At 39.3% G+C, this 24,755-nt stretch overlaps 1 protein-coding gene across 1 annotated transcript in view; it reads left to right on the top strand.

Annotated features, from left to right (window-relative positions):
- Positions 1–24,400, top strand: part of LOC124616243 (snRNA-activating protein complex subunit 3-like) — a 152,483-nt gene extending 128,083 nt beyond the window's left edge. The window contains exons 5-6 of the mRNA XM_047144547.1: positions 2,906–3,013; positions 24,127–24,400. Of these exons, the coding sequence (XP_047000503.1) occupies positions 2,906–3,013; positions 24,127–24,271 (253 nt within the window). The 3' untranslated portion in view covers positions 24,272–24,400. The remainder of the gene's footprint in view (positions 1–2,905; positions 3,014–24,126) is intronic.
- Positions 24,401–24,755: the final 355 nt, after the last annotated feature.

Here is a 24,755-nt window from a genome sequence, read left to right as displayed (position 1 = left end):
TCTTTACACCTAGAAGATTCCACAATTCTTTCGGAATTTGGGCTACAATTTTTACTTGACACATTGTGTATACATTCTTACACAACAAAATGTGCACATCCTTCTGGTGTATGAACAATAAGGCTCTCTGGTGTAGAGTTTGGTATACCAATGTTCCACATAGCATCTCTTTCCGTATCAACCACCACTGTATTACACCAGTGCACAACATTAATAACTGCAAATGAGTATAAAAAAAAAAAAAAAAATAAAAAAAAAAACACCACCACCATATGGTTGACACAAGCATTATCACTAAGGGTATATTCTAACTCTTCAGTGTGATATTTGGTGCAGGATGTCTAATTATCATTTTCATAAAGTTCAAAAATGGTTCAAATGGCTCTGAGCACTGTGGGACTTAACATGTGTGGTCATCAGTCCCCTAGAACTTAGAACTACTTAAACCTACTAACCTAAGGACATCACACACAACCATGCCCGAGGCAGGATTCCCTCTGAAGCTAACCTGCGACCATAGCGGTCACGCGGTTCCAGACTGAAGCGCCTAGAACCGCACGGCCACACCAGCCGGCTTTCATAAGGTACTGCTTGACTATACATTACCAAAGAAAATGTTTTTGGGTTCTTTGTTTCATTACCTAGTAGTTTATTGTGTGTGGTAATAAAAAACTGAAATCGGCAAAGTGTGGCATTTTGTTTTCTTTCTATACGTAATCTGAGAGTAAAGTAGCTCTTTAGTAATGCACTTAGAAATTTCTTTATTGTTACTCATGTTATTTCTGCTTATTTTCTGATGTTAAAACAAGGAATTCAAACGTTTTGTTGAGCTACTGTCAGTGCCACAGCTTTCTAGATTATCATTCAGAATTTGCGAATAATTTGAAGATGTAATTTTTTAACAATATTGAACTCGTTAGAGTGACAGTCTTTTTATTTCTTTGACATGTCATCATCTTACTGGTTATTTTTCCTTTCTATTCATTTGGAAGGTATGGATCTTCAATCTGGCTCCCATAGAATCAGCCATATGTAATCATCTAACATAGTCCTATTCACTAATTATCAGAAGGGCTAGTTTTTGATGAGCATTGTGTGGCAACTCATTATAAAACCAAGAACATCCCATAATTTTATAATTTCACAATAATTAGTTTTTACATTTTTCTTCACACAAAATTTATGTAATCATGCTAGATATGAGATTACAATGTAAAATAGTATTTATAATGGACAAAGTACAAAACCAGCTGCAACTTGAAACTTCCTGGCAGATGAAAACTGTGTGCTGGACCGAGACTCGAACTTGGGACTGTTGCCTTTCGCGGGCAAGTGATCTACCAGCTGAGCTACCCAAGCATGACTCATGCTCCGTCCTCATAGCTTTACTTCTGCCAGTACCTCGTCTCCTACCTTCCAAACTTAACAAAAGCCCTCTTGCGAACCTTGAAGAACTAGCACTCCTGAAACAAAGGATATTGCAGAGACATGGCAGTGCAGTTGGTGGAGCACTTGCCCGCGAAAGGCAAAGGTCCCGAGTTCAAGTCTCGGTCTGGCACACAGTTTTAATCTGCCAGGAAGTTTCATATCAGCGCACACTCCACTGCAGAGTGAAAATCTCATTCTGGAAACATCCCCCAGGCTGTGGCTAAGCCATGTCTCCGCAATATCCTTTCTTTCAGGAGTGTTAGTTCTGCAAGGTTTGCAGGAGAGCTTCTGTTAAGTTTGGAAGGTAGGAGATGAGGTACTGGCAGAAGTAAAGCTGTGAGGACAGGGCATGAGTCGTGCTTGGGTTGCTCAGTTGGTAGAGCACTTGCCCACGAAAGGCAAAGGTCCCGAGTTGAAGTCTCGGTCTGGCACACAGTTTTAATCTGCCAGGAAGTTTCATATCAGTGCACACTCCACTGCAGAGTGAAAATCTCATTCTGGAAACATCCCCCAGGCTGTGGCTAAGCCATATCTCCGCAATATCCTTTCTTTCAGGAGTGTTAGTTCTGCAAGGTTTGCAGGAGAGCTTCTGTTAAGTTTGGAAGGTAGGAGACGAGGTACTGGCAGAAGTAAAGCTGTGAGGACAGGGCATGAGTCGTGCTTGGGTTGCTCAGTTGGTAGAGCACTTGCCCACGAAAGGCAAAGGTCCCGAGTTCAAGTCTCGGTCTGGCACACAGTTTTAATCTGCCAGGAAGTTTCATATCAGCGCACACTCCACTGCAGAGTGAAAATCTCATTCTGGAAACATCCCCCAGGCTGTGGCTAAGCCATGTCTCCGCAGTATCCTTTCTTTCAGGAGTGTTAGTTCTGCAAGGTTTGCAGGAGAGCTTCTGTTAAGTTTGGAAGGTAGGAGACGAGGTACTGGCAGAAGTAAAGCTGTGAGGACAGGGCATGAGTCATGCTTGGGTTGCTCAGTTGGTAGAGCACTTGCCCACGAAAGGCAAAGATCCCGAGTTCGAGTCTCGGTGTGGCACACAGTTTTAATCTGCCAGGAAGTTTCATATCGGCTCACACTCCGCTGCAGAGTGAAAATCTCATTCTGGCAGCTGCTACTTGTTTTGTGTAATGTGACAGTAAGTTGTATTTTCAGTGTCTTGATCATGTCTTCAGTGTGGTAACCTGATAGCACCATAAAACATTTTAATCTATTATAAAATACAAACTTAAGTTACTTATTTTGAAGATAAAAATATTTTGTCTGATCGACTTCTTACATTATGATACATTTTATTGTGATATTTATATTTTGAAACCTTTAAAAGGGATAACAAAAAATCCTTTTTGTGAATAGCATAATATGTCACATATATTTTTATAGAAAATATTTCTCTGTAGTCAGTAGCCATCAGTTTATTAACACTGTTGTTTGAAATAGAAACATACACTCTTTTGTAACTTACATTTTCTAATTTTTCAGGCTGTTGCATGCTGATGATTTCTTATGTACATCAGATTATCCTCGTTTTTTGACAGTAAATGCACGAAAATCAAAGTATTGTATGGTATGCAAGTTCTATAGTGCAAGGTAATACATATATCCTAATTTTTAACATCCCGGAGCAAAATTATCTTCTTTTCACTCTTAATAAGTATGCTCATTAACTCACTGAGAGGTGTCAGCACTATGTTGAGCTTCCAGTGTACAAGTCATTACCAGAGAGAGATCCATTCAAAGTGGGTAGGCGTCAGAAATGGCATAACATTTAGTCAACTGCATAGATATACAGAAAATTTCCACACTTATTAATTATATAATTAGCCTTATAAATACACACAGAAACTGGACCACTTACAATAAGAACATAATAGAGTTTGCAATCTACCCCTCCCTCACATCGTTTGTTGATTGTCACTCACTTCATAATTAACTCTTTTAATAAGCTTTGAAAGGAGTAAGATTTACTATAAACTTTTTACATATCTTATTTTCTTGTTTTTGGTTTTAGTTCTTCACATCTAGGGGTTGATTCTTGAAGCTGAATTTTTTTGATATTATAGGTTGTCATGGTTCCAGTTGACATAACAACTTTTGAAAGAATTGCCTGAGAAGTAATTTCTGTTTCTGTAATTTTTATTCTTTCACATTTTCCTATATCACACTGTCTGTACAATTTCCACTTCAAAATCAAAAAGTACATTGTTATTGTCAAACATAAAAACATTTCTGGTCAAGTCAGAAGTTTGCCCACTACTAATCCGTTCTGCAGTACTAACAATATTCAAAAGAGTTTACAAATTTTCTTGGCAAATGAATCTCTGCCAATTTATATGATTATTTTATAAATGAATCCTGGAATAAGCATAGTAAACATCATCAGATTGCGCAATTAATAAACATGAGAGCTATTACATACTGATTGTAAGAATAAAAATAAAGTAATTTCTTTTTATAGATTTTAGCTCAAAATATAATACATTGTGTACAAAATCATATGCAATTCGGCTAGTTGAGATAATTTAACCTGTTCAAAAATTTGTAAATATTATTTTGGTATCACCCATTTCTGTTCAGGAAAAGTAATTTTAGAGGAGGATGTCCTATCCCCCCCCCCCCCCCCCCCCCCACAAAATTTGGAAACAACATGTTTACAATATTTTGTGACAGACTATAAGGTTAACCAAATTGTGTACACAATGATGCCAAAAGATAGAATACAGACATACAGAAGTATCTGATATGTAACATATTACAGAAAACATAAGAAAAATATTTACTTTACAAGTCATAATTTGTACGTATATCAGGACATGGCATTCAGATTTTCAGATCTGTGGAACATACTGTCACAAGACAAAAATTACAAAATCAAAACTAAACATTATAATACTAAACTCTAGAAATAAATACAGTGATAAGGTAAATTACTAGAAGTACAAATTGCAAGTTTATTACCATAAAATCACACCTTCAAAATCTTCAAAAGAGAAGAGAAAAAAATCCAGAGCCTAAGTGTACAACGAGTGAGCCGACTCGAAAAACTCACAATGATGGGTACAGATCAGAAGAATATACTCAGTCATGAGTAGGATTATAGCAAAGAATCAATCAGCCACATAAACGAGTACATAAGGGTATGTTGACTCATGAAAGGACAAAAGAATTAAACAAATATTAGGGCCTAAGCTTACAGTGTGGGACCGACCCATGATCCACACCACATCGGGTACAAATCAGCAAAAAATGTTTTGCCACAATAAAATGAATAAAGTTCATAACCACATCAATAAGTTCAATTATATGTAAAGAGTAATTATAGCCTCAATCAGTAGTTGCATCTCTTATTGAGTGCACACACACACACACACACACACACACACACACACACACACACACACACACACAGTTGTGATGACCATGGGCATGAGTCTGCCCACAACTCAAGTTCCAGTCAGATACAGTATTGCAGTACTCAGGATAAATACAAGTAAACAGAGTCATAAATAGCTTTGAATGATGACATTATCAAGTAGCTTCAGGACCAAAATCAGTGTATGAAAGTGGACATGTATACTTCTTGTTATTTTGTCTATACTAGTAAATATCTTCCACACTATTTGCTAATTGTCCATACAAACTAACCAACATACTTAAAGACCTAGAAGATTCATTTACAATTGATAAAAAAAATTACAAATCTCAGTCACAACACTGATGTAGTTTGCAGATGCTTAAGTACATTACCCAGCACCTATGATCTCTTGTAAGTTGACTGGTCAAGCAAGGTACAGTCATACTGCAGTGTGGGGAGTGGATCTACCCACATTGTTCAGTTTCCTCCCTACGGTTCTCATCACATGCTCCAGTGGATAGGTAACTTCCTGTCTAGCATTCACATTGTTTGGTGTACTAAATATGCTTTTCAATACCTTCTTCACATCACACTGCATATGCTCTCCCTATTTATACTCCAAAAGCAATTATGTAGGATTTATGTCAGATGAGATTAAAAAGTATTCACATATGAAATTTTGAAAAACAGAGTTAAATGAAGGGAAAAAAATGAACTAGCAAGGTGATACACGCAGATATACTAAGATACTGTTCCTAATTTTTACAGTACAAATTGTAAACATTGTCCCATTTCAAAATTGCAAAAGGATCTACTCATTTAGTCTCATGGCATATATGTATCAAATTCTAAAGCCCAAATCTATTACAAAACATAACTATATAGTGTATCATAGATTTTAACTCACTCAACAGGTGAAACAGAACTTAAGAAATCACATCATGTTATGTACTACATTCCTGATAAACAAAACACAACTATTTAGTCTTATGAATCTGCAAACATAGTGTATATTTTCGTATAGACTAGGGATCGTCATGCATCCATGTTCAATGGTCTTGTCTTCTGTACTAAAAGTTAAAAATACTGACACTTTACATACTTGGTTTGCTTGCCAGTAGCTCCTCTTATCTTTACACATGCAATGGACATTTCCACAAAATTCTTACTATACTGGATCTTGTCTCTAAATTGTTGTTTTCAATTTCATCAAATGCTACATTGACACTCTTTACAGGGTTTTATCACCTCTACTGGTATGATAGCATTACTTTGGTTACTTATGTTATCAGGTAAAGATTGAACACAATGAATGGATTCCATAGCACAACTAACATCACACAAGGAACACAAAATATATTACTGTCAAAATTACACTTCCTACTTAGATCCTCTTTCACTTCATTCCACCAATTTGGATACAAATTTTGACTAACCACAGCTAACTTATTCCAAAATGCACATTTATCTATGTTATCATCAATCTGGTCCCAAATGTTTTCACCTTTATTCTCTAGGGTTACAGATAACTCACCTTTACTGTTTGGATCATTACTCTGCATGGCATTAATGAAAAACTGCTTTGACTGGACTGGTATCACATTCATCACTTTTCTTATCTGTATTGTCACCATCATTCACAAATAAATCTGAAAACTTTGTTGTTCTTAAATTCCACAATTACTCATTCTCATCATCATCATCATCATATTGTTTCATAATTACTTCATTGTCAGCATCATTAACAACACAAGTCTCCTCTCCATCGAAGTCACTTACCTCACCTTCATTCATTTGCAATAAGCTACCAGCCTCAGACTTACCAACCTCAGTTATTTCAAAGCTCTCATTCACATCTACATAAAAAAACATTGCCTAGTTCAGATCCAATACAGTCATCATCTGATTTACATACATCAATAACACTGTTTTCTGACCAAGAGAAGAAATCATTAGTACATACTAAATCAAAATTCTCACTACTCTCACATTCTGGTTTGTGATTAAGATCTACACCATTATAGTTAAACATAGTATCCCAAAACGTTTGATCAAAACATACATGAGAAATCTGATATACATTCTGTTCAATTTCAGATACCTGTGCCATGTCATTACCGCTGTTATTATTGTCTAATTGCAAGTGTAAATTGGGAGTCCTGTGCTTGTTGTGTTTCCCCTCTCAAAAACTGTGGACCTTCATTGAGGCTGACTGCTGTTTCCCAATTAGTTACTTCTATGATTGTTACTCTATTAAATTGCCCATGGTTATCCCCATTATTCCTATCCTACTGATGATCAAAGCTTCTGTCTCTATTGACATTTTGATCCTGATAGGAGTTACCATTATCTCTGTTTCTGTAGTTATTTCCATTGTGATCTCTTATCATTCCATTTGTTATGATACATACTTCTTTCTACTGCCTCTCTAGTCTGTCAAAATATCGTAAAAATTGTTCAAAACCGTCCTCAGGTCTGTGTTCTAAATCCCACTGCAACCTTTCTGGTAATTACCTTTTAAGTGCATCAATCAATGTAATTTTGTCAAATAGTTTGTCTAGGGGTTGTGTCAATTTCTTAAATTCATTCTTACGTAACTCTTTCGGAGTACCATCCCTATTGCTATAATTAGTACCATTCAAAAATCCACTTTTAATTCTTCCCTGTTCAGCTTCTGATCAAAATTTATTTAAAAAACTTTTTTTGAAACTTTGATATTTTCCCACTAACTTAAATTTACCCATGACACAGATTTCCCTTCAAGACAATTTTTGACAAATTTAATTTTTTGATTGTCATTCATGCCTGACACAAAACTATCTCAACAGTGGTGCAGAAAATCCACTGTATGTAAATTGTCTGATGGAAAACTTTTGATTGGAGTGCTGGATCACGCAACAGCATCATTTGAATTCAGGTTTTTGTGAATGCATTTTTCCCGAACTGCAGAAAGTTTTTGTTCTAAAATGTTTACATTAGTTTGCATATTGTTTTCAACATTTAAATTTTTTTTATCTAGATTAGTGATGTTTTGTTTCATTTTTGCCAATATGGTCTTCAGTTGAACTTTGATGTCATTAACAATCTCTGACTGTCTTTCCGATTCGACAATTAACTCATTTTCCAAAATAATAAATATATTTTCTTAGACATCTTTTTCATTCACACTTTCTAACGCCTCTGACAACCCATTTTTTAGCTCTGAACCTTGATTACTGAGTTGGTCTATTGGCTATTGTACCCTATCCATTTTACTATTGTTTTCTATATCTAAAAACAAAGATGATGTGACTTACCAAACGAAAGTGCTGGCATGCCGATAGACACACAAACATACACACAAAATTCAAGCTTTCACAACCAACGGTTGCTTCATCAGGAAAGAGGGAAGGAGAGGGAAAGACGAAAGGATGTGGGTTTTAAAGGGTAAGGAGTCATTCAAATCCCGGGAGCGGAAAGACTTACCTTAGGGGGAAAGAAGGACAGGTATACACTCGCACACACACACACGTATCCATCCGCACACACACAGACACAAGCAGACATTTGTAAAGACAAAGAGTTTAGGCAGAGATGTCAGTCGAGGCGGAAGTACAGAGGCAAAGATGTTGTTGAATGACAGGTGAGGTATGAGTGGCGGCAACTTCAAATTAGCAGAGGTTGAGGCATGGTGGGTAACGAGAAGAGAGGATATACTGAATGGCAAGTTCCCATCTCCGGAGTTCTGACATGTTGGTGTTAGTGGGAAGTATCCAGATAACCCGGACGGTGTAACACTGTGCCAAGATGTGCTGGCCGTGCACCAAGGCATGTTTAGCCACAGGGTGATCCTCATTACCTACAAACACTGTCTGTCTGTGTCCATTCATGCGAATGGACAGTTTGTAGCTGGTCATTCCCACATAGAAAGCTTCACAGTGTAGGCAGGTCAGTTGGTAAATCATGTGGGTGCTTTCACACATGACTCTGCCTTTGATCGTGTACACCTTTCGCGTTCCAGGACTGGAGTAGGTGGTGGTGGGAGGGTGCATGGGACAGAGTTTTACACCAGGAGCGGTTACAAGGGTAGGAGCCAGAGGGTAGGGAAGGTGGTTTGGGGATTTCATAGGGATGAACCAAGAGGTTACAAAGGTTAGGTGGACAGTGGAAAGACACTCTTGGTGGAGTGGGGAGGATTTAGTGAAGGATGGATCTCATTTCAGGGCAGGATTTGAGGAAGTCATATCCCTGCTGGCGAGCCTCATTCAGAGTCTGGTCCAGTCCCGGAAAGTATCCTGTCACAAGTGGGGCACTTTTGTGGTTCTTCTGTAGGGGATTCTGGGTTTGAGGGGACGAGGAAGTGGCTCTGGTTATTTGCTTCTGTACCATGTCGGGAGGGTAGCTACGGGATGCGAAAGCTGTTTTCAGGTTGTTGGTGTAATGATTCAGGGATTCCGGACTGGAGCAGATTCGTTTGCCACGAAGACCTAGGCTGTAGGGAAGGGACCGTTTGATGTGGAATGGGTGGCAGCTGTCATAATGGAGGTACTGTTGCTTGTTGGTGGGTTTGATGTGGACGGACGTGTGAAGCTGGCCATTGGACAGATGGAGGTCAATGTCAAGGAAAGTGGCATGGGATTTGGAGTAGGACCAGATGAATCTGATGGAACCAAAGGAGTTGAGGTTTGAGAGGAAATTCTGGAGTTCTTCTTCGCTGTGAGTCCAGATCATGAAGATGTCATCAATAAATCTGTACCAAACTTTGGGTTGGCAGGCCTGGGTAACCAAGAAGGCTTCCTCTAAGCGACCCATAAATAGGTTGGCATCCGAGGGGCCCATCCTGGTACCCATGGCTGTTCCCTTTAATTGTTGGTATGTCTGGCCTTCGAAAGTGAAGAAGTTGTGTCAGGATGAAGCTGGCTAAGGCAATGAGGAAAGGTTTTAGGTAGGGTGGCAGGTGATCGGAGTGAAAGGAAGTGCTCCATCGCAGCAAGGCCCTGGACGTGCGGAATATTTGTGTATAAGGAAGTGGCATCAATGGTTACAGGGATGGTTTCCAGGGGTAACAGATTGGGTAAGGATTCCAGGCGTTCGAGAAAGTGGTTGGTGTCTTTGATGAAGGATGGGAGACTGCATGTAATGGCTTGAAGGTGTTGATCTACGTAGGCAGAGATACGTTCTGTGGGGGCTTGGTAACCAGCTACAATGGGGCGGCCGGGATGATTATGGGTTTGTGAATTTTAGGAAGAAGGTAGAGGGTAGTGGTGCGGGGTGTCGGTGGGGTCAGGAGGTTGATGGAGTCAGGTGAAAGGTTTTGTAGGGGACCTAAGGTTCAGAGGATTCCTTGAAGCTCCGCCTAAACATCAGGAATAGGATTACCTTGGCAAAGTTTGTGTGTAGTGTTGTCTGAAAGCTGACGCAGTCCCTCAGCCACATACTCCCGACGATCAAGTACCACGGTCGTGGAACCCTTGTCCGCCGGAAGAATGACGATGGATCGGTCAGCCTTCAGATCACGGATAGCCTGGGCTTCAGCAGTGGTGATGTTGGGAGTAGGATTAAGGTTTTTAAAGAAGGATTGAGAGGCAAGGCTGTAAGTGAGAAATTCCTGGAAGGTTTTGAGAGGGTGATTTTGAGGAAGGGGAGGTGGGTCCCGCTGTGACGGAGGACGGAACTGTTCCAGGCAAGGTTCAATTTGGATAGTGTCTTGGGGAGTTGGATCATTTTTCTTCATGGCAATGTGATATTTCCAGCAGAAAGTATGAATGTAGGACAGTAAATCTTTGATGAGGGCTGTTTGGTTGAATCTGGGAGTAGGGGTGAAGGTGAGGCCTTTGGATAGGTCAGAGGTTTCGGATTGGGAGAGAGGTTTGGAGGAAAGGTTAACTACTGAATTAGGGTGTTGTGGTTCCAGATTGTATTGATTAGAATTTTAAGGTTTTGGGGGGAATGGAGCTGGAAGTGGGAGATTGAGTAGATGGGAGAGACTGGGCCTGTGTGCAATGAGATGAGGTTGAGGTTTGCTGGAAAGGTTGTGAAGCGTGAGTGAGTTGCCTTTCTGGAGGTGGGAAACCAGGAGATTGCATAGTTTTTTGAGGTGGAGCGTGGCATGCTGTTCTAATTTGCGGTTGGCCTGTAGGATGATGCTCTGAACAGCTGGTGTGGATGTGGGAGAGGAAAGATTGAGGCCTTTTATTAAGGGTAGGAGTTGACGGGTGTGTTCATTGGCTGAGTTGATGTGTAGGTGAAGGATTAGGTGGGTGAGGGCAATAGATTGTTCAGTTTGGAACTGGTATAGGGACTGATGGAAAGAAGGGTTACAGCCAGAGATGCGATCTTTAAGTGTGAGGCCTTTGGGGGTAATGCCAAATGTCAGACAAGCCTGAGTAAACAAAATATGGGAGCGTAATCTGGCTAGGGCGAAGGTTTGTTTGCGGAGGAAATGTAAATAAAACTTAATGGGGTCGTTGTGGGGATGTTGTGAGGGTGACATGGTATTAGAAGGTGGAAAGTGTAACATGAGGCTGAAATAAAAATGAAAATAAAAGTATATGGGGACAGATAAAGGAGAACTAGAAAGCAACTGGAGATCTGGTGTGAGAAAAGTCGAAAAAGTCATTGCACACAGACCCAGTCTCTCCCATCTACTCAATCTCCCACTTCCAGCTCCATTCCCCCCAAAACCACAAAATTCTAATCAATACAATCTGGAACCACAACACCCTAATTCAGTAGTTAACCTTTCCTCCAAACCTCTCTCCCAATCCGAAACCTCTGACCTATCCAAAGGCCTCACCTTCACCCCTACTCCCAGATTCAACCAAACAGCCCTCATCAAAGATTTACTGTCCTACACTCATACTCTCTGCTGGAAATATCACTTTGCCATGAAGAAAAATGATCCTAATCCCACTCCTAATGATCCAACTCCCCAAGACACTATCCAAAGTGAACCTTGCCTGGAACAGTTCCGTCCTCCGTCACAGCAGGACCCACCTCCTCTTCCTCAAAATCACCCTCTCAAAACCCTCCAGGAATTTCTCACTAGCAGCGTGGCCTCTAAATCCTTCTTTAAAAACCTTAATCCTACTCCCAACATCACCACTGCTGAAGCCCAGGCTATCCGTGATCTGAAGGCTGACCGATCCATCGTCATTCTTCCGGCGGACAAGGGTTCCACGACCGTGGTACTTGATCGTCGGGAGTATGTGGCTAAGGGACTGCGTCAGCTTTCAGACAACACTACATACAAAGTTTGCCAAGGTAATCCCATTCCTGTTGTCCAGGTGGAGCTTCAAGGAATCCTCAGAACCTTAGGTCCCCTACAAAACCTTTCACCTGACTCCATCAACCTCCTGACCCCACCAACACCCCGCGCCACTACCTTCTACCTTCTTCCTAAAATTCTCAAACCCAATCATCCCGGCCACCCCATTGTAGCTGGTTACCAAGCCCCCACAGAACGTATCTCTGCCTACGTAGATCAACACCTTCAAGCCATTACATGCTGTCTCCCATCCTTCATCAAGGACTCCAACCACTTTCTCGAACGCCTGGAATCCTTACCCAATCTGTTACCCCTGGAAACCATCCGTGTAACCATTGATGCCACTTCCTTATACACAAATATTCCGCACGTCCAGGGCCTTGCTGCGATGGAGCACTTCCTTTCACTCCGATCACCTGCCACCCTACCTAAAACCTTTCCTCATTGCCTTAGCCAGCTTCATCCTGACTCACAACTTCTTCATTTTCGAAGGCCAGACATACCGACAATTAAAGGGAACAGCCATGGGTACCAGGATGGCCCCCTCGTATGCCAACCTATTTATGGGTCGTTTAGAGGAAGCCTTCTTGGTTACCCAGGCCTGCCAACCCAAAGTTTGGTACAGATTTATTGATGACATATCCATGATCTGGACTCACAGTGAAGAAGAACTCCAGAATTTCCTCTCAAACCTCAACTCCTTTGGTTCCATCAGATTCATCTGGTCCTACTCCAAATCCCATGCCACTTTCCTTGACATTGACCTCCATCTGTCCAATGGCCAGCTGCACACGTCAGTCCACATCAAACTCACCAACAAGCAACAGTACCTCGATTGTGACAGCTGCCACCCATTCCACATCAAACGGTCCCTTCCCTACAGCCTAGGTCTTCGTGGCAAACGAATCTGCTCCAGTCCGGAATCCATGAACCATTACACCAACAACCTGAAAACAGCTTTCGCATCCCGCAACTACCCTCCCGACCTGGTACAGAAGCAAATTACCAGAGCCACTTCCTCATCCCCTCAAACCCAGAACCTCCCACAGAAGAACCCCAAAAGTGTGTCACTTGTGATAGGATACTTTCCGGGACTGGATCAGGCTCTGAATGAGGCTCTCCAGCGGGGATACGACTTCCTTAAATCCTGCCCTGAAATGAGATCCATCCTTCACTAAATCCTCCCCACTCCACCAAGAGTGTCTTTCCACTGTCCACCTAACCTTTGTAACCTCTTGGTTCATCCCTATGAAATCCCCAAACCACCTTCCCTACCCTCTGGCTCCTACCCTTGTAACCGCTCCTGGTGTAAAACCCTGTCCCATGCACCCTCCCACCACCACCTACTCCAGTCCTGGAACCCGGAAGGTGTACACGGTCAAAGGCAGAGCCACGTGTGAAAGCACCCACATGATTTACTAACTGACCTGCCTACACTGTGAAGCTTTCTATATGGGAATGACCAGCTACAAACTGTCCATTCGCATGAATGGACACAGACAGACAGTGTTTGTAGGTAATGAGGATCATCCTGTGGCTAAACATGCCTTGGTGCACGGCCAGCACATCTTGGCACAGTGTTACACCGTCCGGGTTATCTGGATACTTCCCACTAACACCAACATGTCAGAACTCCGGAGATGGGAACTTGCCATTCAGTATATCCTCTCTTCTCGTTACCCACCATGCCTCAACCTCTGCTAATTTGAAGTTGCCGCCACTCATACCTCACCTGTCATTCAACAACATCTTTGCCTCTGTACTTCCGCCTCGACTGACATCTCTGCCTAAACTCTTTGTCTTTACAAATGTTTGCTTGTGTCTGTGTGTGTGCGAATGGATACGTGTGTGTGTGCGAGTGTATACCTGTCCTTTTTTCCCCCTAAGGTAAGTCTTTCCGCTCCCGGGATTTGAATGACTCCTTACCCTTTAAAACCCACATCCTTTCGTCTTTCCCTCTCCTTCCCTCTTTCCTGATGAAGCAACCGTTGGTTGCGAAAGCTTGAATTTTGTGTGTATGTTTGTGTTTGTTTGTGTGTCTATCGACATGCCAGCACTTTCGTTTGGTAAGTCACATCATCTTTGTTTTTAGACATATTTTTCCCACGTGGAATGTTTCCCTCTATTTTACTCATCTTACTATTGTTTTGAGTTTTTAGGTCATTTCGTTGCCCTTGTAGTGAAGCAAATTTGCTATCATTATCTCTTATTAATCAACCAGCACAGAAGCATATAGCTAACACAATGGTATTGCTTCCAACTACTGAGGGGCAAGTATGGAATGTTGTAAGGCAATTAATGAACAAAAACTCAGCAGATTTAGATGAAATCCCAATGTTCATGCTGAAAAAAAGTGCATAAATGGTATCAAAGCTCCACTAACAGAAATAAAATAAATGTTTCAAAACTGGTTGCTTCCCTGACTATATGGAGCATGCAAAAATTTTACCAGTTCACAAGAAATGTGATGTAGAAAACATTGAGAACTACAGATCAATAGCCCTATTGTCATCTTTTTCCTAAGTGATAGAGACAATATTGAAAAACAGGCTTGTAAGCTGTCTAAGCAAATTCAACTTTCAAGCCATGCAGATGAACAGAATCCGATATAGCACAGTTCACAAAAACAGTTTTAGAAACGCTAGATGAGAACAGCTATGTAACTGGCCTTTTCCTAACTCTGTCTAAGGCATTTGATACAGTTGACCACGAGAAACTGTTGCATTAGTTACAGGCACTAGGAGTAAGGGGAGTGGTTAACAAATGGTTTTGTTCATATTTAGAAAACAGAGATCACACATATCTCCAGTGGATCAAAGTACATTGAGAAACATATATCGGATCCACAATATATCAATATTGGGTTTCCGCAAGGAAGTGTGCTAGGCCCAGTGTTGTTTCTGGTATATATAAATGATTTCCCACAATGCATCAGCCATGCAGAGAAGATATTGTTTGCTGATTATAGCAACATATTTATCACAAGCAAGACACCAGTACAGATGTTGGAAAAATTCTACTGAAGTGTTGAGGGATGTCTACCAATGGTCACAGGAAAACAAAGTAACCCTCATTGTAAAGAGAACATACAATATGCTTTAGAATGAATAGGAAATAGAATCCCTTAAATTTAAAACTAGGTAACATCTCAATAGATGATGTACCTACAACAAAATTCTTAGGGTTGCACATTGACAGCCAAATGAAATGGAATGAACATGCTATGAAACTCTCGAAAAAGATATCCATAACACGTTATGCATTTAGAGGCCTTGCATCTGCAAGCAGTGATGAATATCTGAGAACTGTACACTTTAGGTACATTCATTCAGTAATCAGTAGTGGTATAATTTTCTGCGGAAAAAGTACTCACAATTTGCAGACAGTATCTAAAATGCAAGGAGAGCAGTAAGAATTATAACAAAAAACAGTAAGTGGGCCACTGCTGAGAAATTTTCAAAATGTTAGAAATTCTAACTGTTCCTCATGAATTTATTTTCCAAACTATAGTGTATATCAATAAAAATATAGAAAATAATAGTACAAATAGCAGTTTTCATGACTGTAGTACAGGAACAAGTCATTGTCTTCACGTAGACAGGATAAATAAATATAAGACTCAAAATAACAATATTAGAGAAGGAAAGTTGCTACTCACCATATAGCAGAGATGCTGAGTCGCAATAGGCACAACAAAAGATTCACACAATTACAGCTTTCGGCCATTAAGGCCTTTGTCACACACACACACACACAGGTCTCCATGTTTCCATGAGAGAGAGTGGAGAGAGAGAGAGAGAGAGAGAGAGAGAGAGTGTGTGTGTGTGTGTGTGTGCGTGTGTGTGTGTGTGTGTGTGTCTACTATTGACAAAGGCCTTAATGGCCGATAGCTATAATTGTGTGAATTTTTTGTTGTGCCTATTGCGACTCAGCATCTCCACTATATGGTGAATACCAACTTTCCTTCTCTAATATTGTTACATTCCATCCTGGATTTTCTATTGTAAGACTCAAAATAGTTTCTCGTATGAAGATGTAAAATGCTACATAAAATAAAAGAAACAGATAGCATGTACTGCTTTAGGAAAAATCTTAAACTGTATTTGCAGGAACATTGCTTTTACACTATGAGTGAATTCTTTAGTAAAAATGATAGTAAATAACTTCTGCTTCACAATGTTTAACTATATCTAGTGTCTTGATAAGGAACAAAAATGATTGTAAATAACTTACGTCTCACAATGTTTAACAATGTGTAATGAAAAACTGTATAAATACGTGAATGCACAGAAACTGACAACATCCATACATTTTAAAATGGTCTATGGATGGATAAATAAATAAATAAGTAAATAAGTTTCAGTCAACTGATCATTAACAGCAGTAAATTTGCTATTTTTATCTGTTCTTATTTCAGTTAACTGATCATTCACTGCACTAAATTTTGCTATTGTTATCTGTCTTCATTTCTGCAGCAGACAAAACTTCATTATCAGTCAGTTGATCCCAGATGATGCCACCATTTGTAATCTACCCCTCCCTCACATCATTTATTGAGTGTCACTAAATTCGTAATAACTCTTTTAATAAGCTTCGAGAGGAGTAAGATTTACAATAAACTTTTTACTCACCTTCTTTTCTTGTGGTTGTGAAGCTGAAATTTTTTGATATTATAGGTTGTCATAGTTCTAGTTGATGTAATAACTTTCTGTTTCTGTAATTTTCATTCTTTTGCATTTTTCTATATCACACTGTCTGTACAATTTCCAATTCAAAATCGAAAATTAAATTGTTATTGCTAAACATGACAACGTCTGAGCTCGTCAGAGGCATGCCCACTATTAATCCTTTCTGCGGTACTAACAATATTCCAAAGAGTTGACAAATTTTCTTGACAAATGTATCTCCACCAATTTACACAATTATTTTATAAATAAATCCAGAAATAAACATAATAAATATCATCAGAGTGTGTATTAAAATTGTTACACCAAGAAGAAATGCAGATGATAAACGGGTATTCATTGGACAAATATATTATACTAGAACTAGCATGTGATTACATTTTCACGCAATTTGGGTGCATAGATCCTGAGAAATCAGTACCCAGGACAACCACCTCTGTCCATAATAATGACCTTGATAGGCTTGGGCATTGAGTCAAACAGAGCTTGGATGGCATGTACAGATACAGCTGCCCATGCAGCTTCAACACGATACCACAGTTCATCAAGGGTAGTGACTGGCATATTGTGACGAGCCAGTTGCTTGGTCGCCATTGACCAGACGTTTTCAATTGGTGAGAGATCTGGAGAATGTGCTGTCCAGGGCAGCAGTCGAACATTTTCTGTATCCAGAAAGGCCCTACAGGACCTGCAACATGCAGTTTTGCATTATCTTGCTGAAATGTTGGGTTTCGTAGGCATCGAGTGATGGGTAGAGCCACGGGTCGTAACACATCTGATATGTAGTGTCCACTGTTCAAAGTGCTGTCAGTGTGAACAAGAGGTGAGCAAGACATGTAACCAATGGCACCCCATACCATCATGCTGGGTGATACGCCAGTATGGCGATGACGGGTACATGCTTCCAATATGCGTTCACCATGATGTCGCCAAACACGGATGCAACCATCAAGATGCTGTAAACATAACCTGGATTCATCCGAAAAAATGATGTTTTGCCATTCATGCACCCAGGTTCGTCATTGAGTACACCATTGGAGGCACTCCTGTCTGTGATGCAGCATCAAGGATAACCACAGCCATGGTCTCCGAACTGATAGTCCGTGCTGCTGCAAACATCGTCAAACTGTTCGTGCAGATGGTTGTTGTCTGGCAAACATCCCCATCTGGTGACTCAGGGATCGAGAGGTGACTGCACGATCTGTTACAGCCTTGCAGATAAGATGCCTGTCATCTCGACTGCTAGTGATATGAGGCTGTTGAGATCCAGCACGGCATTCTGTATTACCCTCCTGAACCCATCAATTCCATATTCTACTAACAGTCATTAGATCTCGACCAACGCTAGCAGCAATGTCGCGATATGATAAACCGCAATAGCGATAGGCTACAGTCCGATCTTTATCAAAATCAGAAACGTGATGGTAAGCATTTCTCCTCCTTACACAAGGCATCACAACAACATTTCACCAGGCAACACTGGTCAAGTGCTGTTTGTGTATGAGAAATCAGTTGGAAACTTTCCTCATGTCAGCACGCTGTAGGTGTCGCCACCGGCGCCAACCTTGTGTGAATACTCTGAAAAAACTAATCATTTGCATATCACAGCATCTTCTTCCTGTCAGTTAAATTTTGCATCTGTAGCACCTCATCTTTGTGGTGTAGCAATTTAGGAATTTTAAGCATGCTGAATATTTCTTAATTTTCAAATGTTTCTAAGAAAGGTAATTTCAACTGTACATACAGAGCTAGTCGATATAGATTGTAACAACAAAAATAAAGTAATTTCTTTTTATAGATTTTAGCCTGAAATATAATGCATCATGTACAAAGTCACATGCAATTCTTTCAGAACAACAGTTGAGATAATATTAATCTGTTAAAAAATTCGTAAATATTTTTTGGTATCGCCAACTTCTGTTGAGGAAAAGTAATGTTAGAGAAGAGTGTCCCTTTAAAAGTTCACACAATCACACAATTTGTTCTCTGTACAGTGCATGCATTCCATATAATATTTTTTCCTGTAGAGGTTGTTTAAACATAGCCCTTTCTGTACCGGTGTTAATACATATTTTATATAAAAACTGGCTAACCTGAAAAATTGATCTTAATTCACTCTTTGATGTTGGTTTTGAACATTTTGCTATGGCTGATATTTTGCCACTGTCAGGCAAAATCCTCTCTTCACTTATGCTATGATGTAGAAAGTTTAGTTGTTTCACAGCAAACTTACACTTTTCTAATTTTAATGTCATTCCCCCTTTCCTTAGCTTCTATTCTACTTCCTTTAAGGCTACATGTTTTCCCAGTTATAAGAATTTTGTCCATATAAATGACCAATTTTGCCCGAAGTTCACTTCCTAAAAGAAAATCTAATACTCGAATAAATACTGCCATTGTACTGACTGCTACTTCTCTCGATTATTTCCCATTTTTGCATCTTTTAAAGTCCCCTTTCAGTCACTTTTTTTTTTCCAAATTGGCCCTCCATAGGACTTGATAAAGAATAGACCATGTGATTTCAACTTTACTTTACATTGATAATTTCTTACTCTCACTGCTTTTCCATCAATGCTACCATAAAATTTCTTAAGTTCCTTTTTTTCCTTTGGATTCAAATTCCCAGTTTCCCTTCCCTTTTCTTCTATTACTTCATTATGTGATTCATTTATCGTGTCATCATTGCAAAACCCTACCTCATAATAGCCCCTTTCAGCCAACTGTTCCACCCACCCCCAGCCTCACCCCAGTTTTTGTTACTGCTGCTGCTGTTATTTATCATTACTATATCAGTTTCAGAACAAATTCTGTTTTTTTGGACCTGCGAATAATAATTCCAAGTCACCCAATCTCCCAGTAATAAAATAGCTCAGTTGCTGTAACCAAAATGACAGCACCCACAGTCACTCGCTATCTGTGGCTGCTGCAGTACTCCACCACATATTCGGGGCACCTGCCAATCACCTTCAAGTTAGCTATTGTCAGATGCTCCATCAGAATGTCACATTGTGTTGTAAGTGACAGCCACTTGCAAGAACAAAATACGTTCAGTACACCAGGAAAATTTTAAAATTCATGACCTATGTTTGCTGAAAGCATGGTTGGTTGGTTGGTTGGTTGATGGGGGTAGGAGACCAAACAGCAAGGTCAGGGGGTTCGATCCCCGGCTGGGTCGGAGGTTTTCTCCCCCCAGGGAATGAGTGTTGTGTTGTCTTTGTCATCATCATCTCATCCTCATCGACATGCAAGTCGCCAAAGGTGTGTCAACCAAAAAGACTTGCACCAGGCAACCGGTCTACCCGACGGGAGGCCCTAGACTTGTGACATTTAATTTCATTGGTCCTATCAGATTAGGGAAGGAAGGGGAAGGAAATCAGCTGTGCCCTTTCAAAGGAGCCATCCTGGCATTTGCCTGAAGTGATTTAGGAAAATCATGGAAAACCCAAATCAGGATGGCTGGATACAAATTTGAACCATTGTCCTCCTGAATCTGAGTCCACTTCGCTGAAAGCTTAGCAAAGTTGTTGGTTTTTTTATTTTTATTTTAATTTTTAAAAAAAAAAACTTCTTGTTAAACCTTCCTTAATTAGTGAATAGTGATCTACACATTCTGCTATTTTATTTTGGAAATTCCTTGGTAAGTTCTCTTTGTAGGAGTTGGTATTTTCATTGACCTATCTAAAGCATTTTACTCTTCGAATCAAAGTATTGTTCTAGGTAAGTTAAAGTTTCATAGGATTGATGGTATAGCCAACCAGTGGATAATGCCACATTGAATGAAAAGAATGCAAAAGGTTGTACTTGGTAAATCACTGATATAGACCGGTGACATAATTCTGACTGGGGAGAGATCATGTATGGGGCTCCCCAATGCTCAATCTTAGGTCCATTATTATTCATATATGTGAATGATCTTCTGTCTAATGTACAACAAGCAGAATTAGTTCCTTTTGGAGATGTCACTATTACTGTAATCAATCCAAGCATATGTATACAGAAAGTGTCCGGGAAGTAGCAAAGAATATTAAAATGCTACAGAACATAAAAAATTTATTGAAAAGGTGATTTTATTTTTTGTATTTCAAACGTATTGAGTAACTTCTCCCATTTATCTATGAGAAATTGTATCTTCCATATGACCACCCAATGCCATGTGGCAATGAGCAATGTAGTCATTGAAGTTCTCAATGATGCATTCACAAACATATTGTGGGATGCCAGTAATAACCCTTATGATTTCATCCTTCAGTTGGTGCATTGTTTGAGGATGGTTAACATACATTTTTAATTTCACAAATTCCCACAAAAAGTTACAAGGCATAGGATTGTATGATCTGGCAGGCCAATCCTGGCTGCCATGCAAAGATATAATTTTTTGAGGAAACTTTTTGTTCAGCGGATCAGTCCTTTCACAGGATATCTGACATGTCACACCATCTTGTTGATACCAAAACTCGTGATTTTCGTCAGTAAGAGGGAAAAACCTATAAAAGAGCATGATTCGATAATGGTCGCCATTCACAGTGACAGCAGCTCCTTCATCATTTTCAAAAAGTGTGGGCTGATTCCTCCTCCTGCCCAGAACCTGGATGCATCTAATCTTCCACAGTCACTTGTGGATTTTTGTCTCCCCAAATTCTGCAGTTCTTCGTATTGATGTAACCACTGAAGTGGAAATGTGCCTCATCTGAGGAAATAATTCTTTTTGTGAAGTTCTCGTTCTCTGCTTGTCAAGCTGAGACCCATTGAGCCAATCAATGTCTCGTTCTGTGATCTGCAGACTTCAGCTCTTACATAAGTTGAATCGTGTACACATTCATTTTCACATCTTTTGAAAGGATTACATATAGTGAACTAGGTGATAAATTCAATTGCAGAGCTCATTGGTGAACTGATTTTCTGGGACTTACAGTCACATTATCATCCACAACAGCAATGTTTTCTTGTGTTTGAACAGAACACGGTCATACTGTTTTCTTAATGTTTGAAACAGAACGAATGGTCTCAAACTTGCAGATCAATGGGTGATTGTAGCAGCAATAAGTCCAAGAGTCACATGCAGCTCATGAACGGTTGCAGTGGGACGTCCACTGTTTTTGTAAGAACTTCTTATTAAAAAAAAATCTGAGTACAGTTTGACAATATATTTATTCCCTTGTTAAGTTTGTTGTAAATATTCCATTAGACTTCAAAAGGAACAATGATGTACGTAATTGCAGCACCAGAAGGAAAACTGACATTCATTACTGCGCATTAAAAAATCTTCTTAGCACAAAACGAATGCAGAATTGCAGCAGGGTGGAAAATAAGTGCGGTTGAAGAGTTCCCACAAATGTGCGTATACAAATGTTCATTAAAAAATGTTAGTGCAAATTTTGGCTGTCACGTAAGTCTCAGGGGATGATTTCCACACTTGGTGCATTAGTACACTGTTCCACACCTGCACATTAGTTATATTTTTTTGAATTAATATTCACTCAGAAATGGGTACAACTTATGCTAGGGAACAAAAATTGGGTGATTATTATAGCAAAATCATTTTTTATGATGCAGTTCAAGTAAGTTTTTATTATCACTATTTATTGGCGTCGTCCTTTTCTTTCACATGATGAAATTAGCATTGGTGAGACGGTTTACAGTTTTACTTTAATAATAATTTGACTCCGAGCCCTCAATAGCAGTAATGTGGGCTGCTATAATCGAAAGCTACTCAATCAACTCAAACAGAACCACAAGTCCCACTGTCCTCTTTGTTCTAGCAGTTTTGGCGCGAAATCACAGATCATCACACGTTCACTTACGCTGATGTATATCTCATAATTCATACCCACACAAATAATCATAGCACTTTCAGTTCACCAAATATATGCTTGCACACTTGCACTATTAAACAATATGCTTTATTGGAATAAATCGGCATGAAATATTCTTACTCAAACAACCACATGGGCCACCCACAATTGGGGCTCTCTTGACACCCACCGGCCAACTCCCCCACCCACATACTCACCGATTGCCAAATGACTGACCACCCAGCCAAGGTGGCCACTCGCTTATGTAGGCTCGGATGTCTACCCCCCACCCCCCCACCAGTCACCAGTTAAGGTTACAAATTTCGACACATACATCTCTCAACAGAAATAAGTACACCATCGGAACCTTGCTAAAAAAAATACATCTTATTTACTATGCTACATTTTTTAGGATTATTCTATCGCCTGTAAATCAAGTTTTAGTTTTTTGCAAATTTTGGCACTTAGCGCAAATTTGTTTGTTTACATCTGTGCTGCAAAGTTTTAACATAGAACTGCATATAGCACTGTTTTTAGACATAATCTGTAGCGATCTACACATTGCACTGCTCAAAATCTACATATCTATAATAATTAATTAATTATGGGTGATAAATGTTAATAATAATTTGCAAACAATGAAAACTAATGCAAATTAAGTATATAGTATAACTTAACTAGTTTAAAATACGTGTTATGCCACCCAATATTATATAGTGACGTTCTTTACGTCATGAATTTTCTATAGAATTTTATAAAAAATTTCCCATTAAACTTTGTTTATTGCTTTTTACAAGTTTAATTGTTTATGAATCTTAACATATGACTACGGCACTCGATCCGCTATGATGAGACGTTCTTAATGAGTGCTTGCTCATCTCTGTAAGTTGTTATTTACTATTTTCATTAATTTTTCAGTATTCATGACATTAAACAATTTTCAAGTTACTATAACTTTTATGTCTCGTGACTTAAAATAAAGATCACTCTTTCAGAAGGTGCATATTGCTGACCACAATCCACTGCTGCATCGCTCTTCACTGTAAGTTACATGGTTTTCACGTAATGCGTGAAAAACCAAACAATGCCCCAAGCTGCGGACCACGTGGCCTCCCGGCAGTGGTGGCATCCCACCAAGTCATTGCAAATCTAGCGCGGGGGTGTCACGCACTTCTGTGAATGGCGTGCTTTGTTGCCCGCTTGCTCTCCACAAAGCAATCCTTGCATACTAGACCTATCCATCTAGTAATGGGGGTTTGTACCATCACAGAGTACTGCAACAAAAGTTTTTTATCTTTTACTGAGTGATATAAAATGTTTGACAAACATTGAAAGCAAACTGAAAAAGTTTCTTCTTGACAACTTCTTCTGTTCTGTAAAAGAATTTCTGTTGTTGTAATATGTAAAAGGTACTGGGCAGGAATTAAAGTTGCATCTGTATATTAGTAAAATAAAGTAAAAACTTATAAATTTTCAGCATGTTGCCATAGTTACAAATTAATTTGCAATGTGAATGTAAAATGACACATTCCACATCATTAAAATTTATTACACAAAATGATCCATGTAGCATGAAACTAAATAACTTCTGTCATTTTTCAAAATGATTTGTTTGTTTGTTACAGGTGGGTCACATTGGATAACAAACGTGTTCCACATGATCCATGCTTTTTTTGTGACATATGTTTCAAGTCATTCAACTACAGGGATGGTGAGAAGATTGGTTCATTTAGAGCATATCGTTATCATGACAGAGCTAGCATGATGTAAATGAATATTGAAAGTAATTGTGTGTGTTATACAAACAGCTAAATATGTATATTCACTTTTTGGTGAGATGTGTACTGAACTTATAATGTTAATTTAATTATTCTCACTGAAACGTCTTTTAGATATAAAATAAACCAAATTTTTTGTATGTCCTGTGTTTTATGGAACCAAAGATATTTTTTGTTTAATTTGTGCAGCTTAGGTAATTTATGTAATGGTGCTCTTCAAATACAAATTACAAACAATCCTTATTTTATTGTGCAAAGTTATTTATCATTACGTATACTTACACATTAAATATTTCTCCAGAGTGAATAGTGTGTTTGTACAAAACACCTGTGAGTGCTCCATGCTATCTTTTGAATATTTTGCCAACCAATGATTTAACTACAGCTAATGCAATCAGTGACTGAACATTTCATGAACTTTAGCACAAGTAATTCTATACCAGTTCTGCAAAATATACTAAACTTTTTTTATGTGG

The sequence above is a fragment of the Schistocerca americana genome, chromosome 5 (genome assembly GCF_021461395.2).
Source record: "Schistocerca americana isolate TAMUIC-IGC-003095 chromosome 5, iqSchAmer2.1, whole genome shotgun sequence".
Lineage (NCBI taxonomy): Eukaryota > Metazoa > Arthropoda > Insecta > Orthoptera > Acrididae > Schistocerca > Schistocerca americana.
The sequence above is the reverse complement of the archived record's forward strand: the minus strand, read 5'-3'. Positions and strand labels throughout refer to the sequence as shown.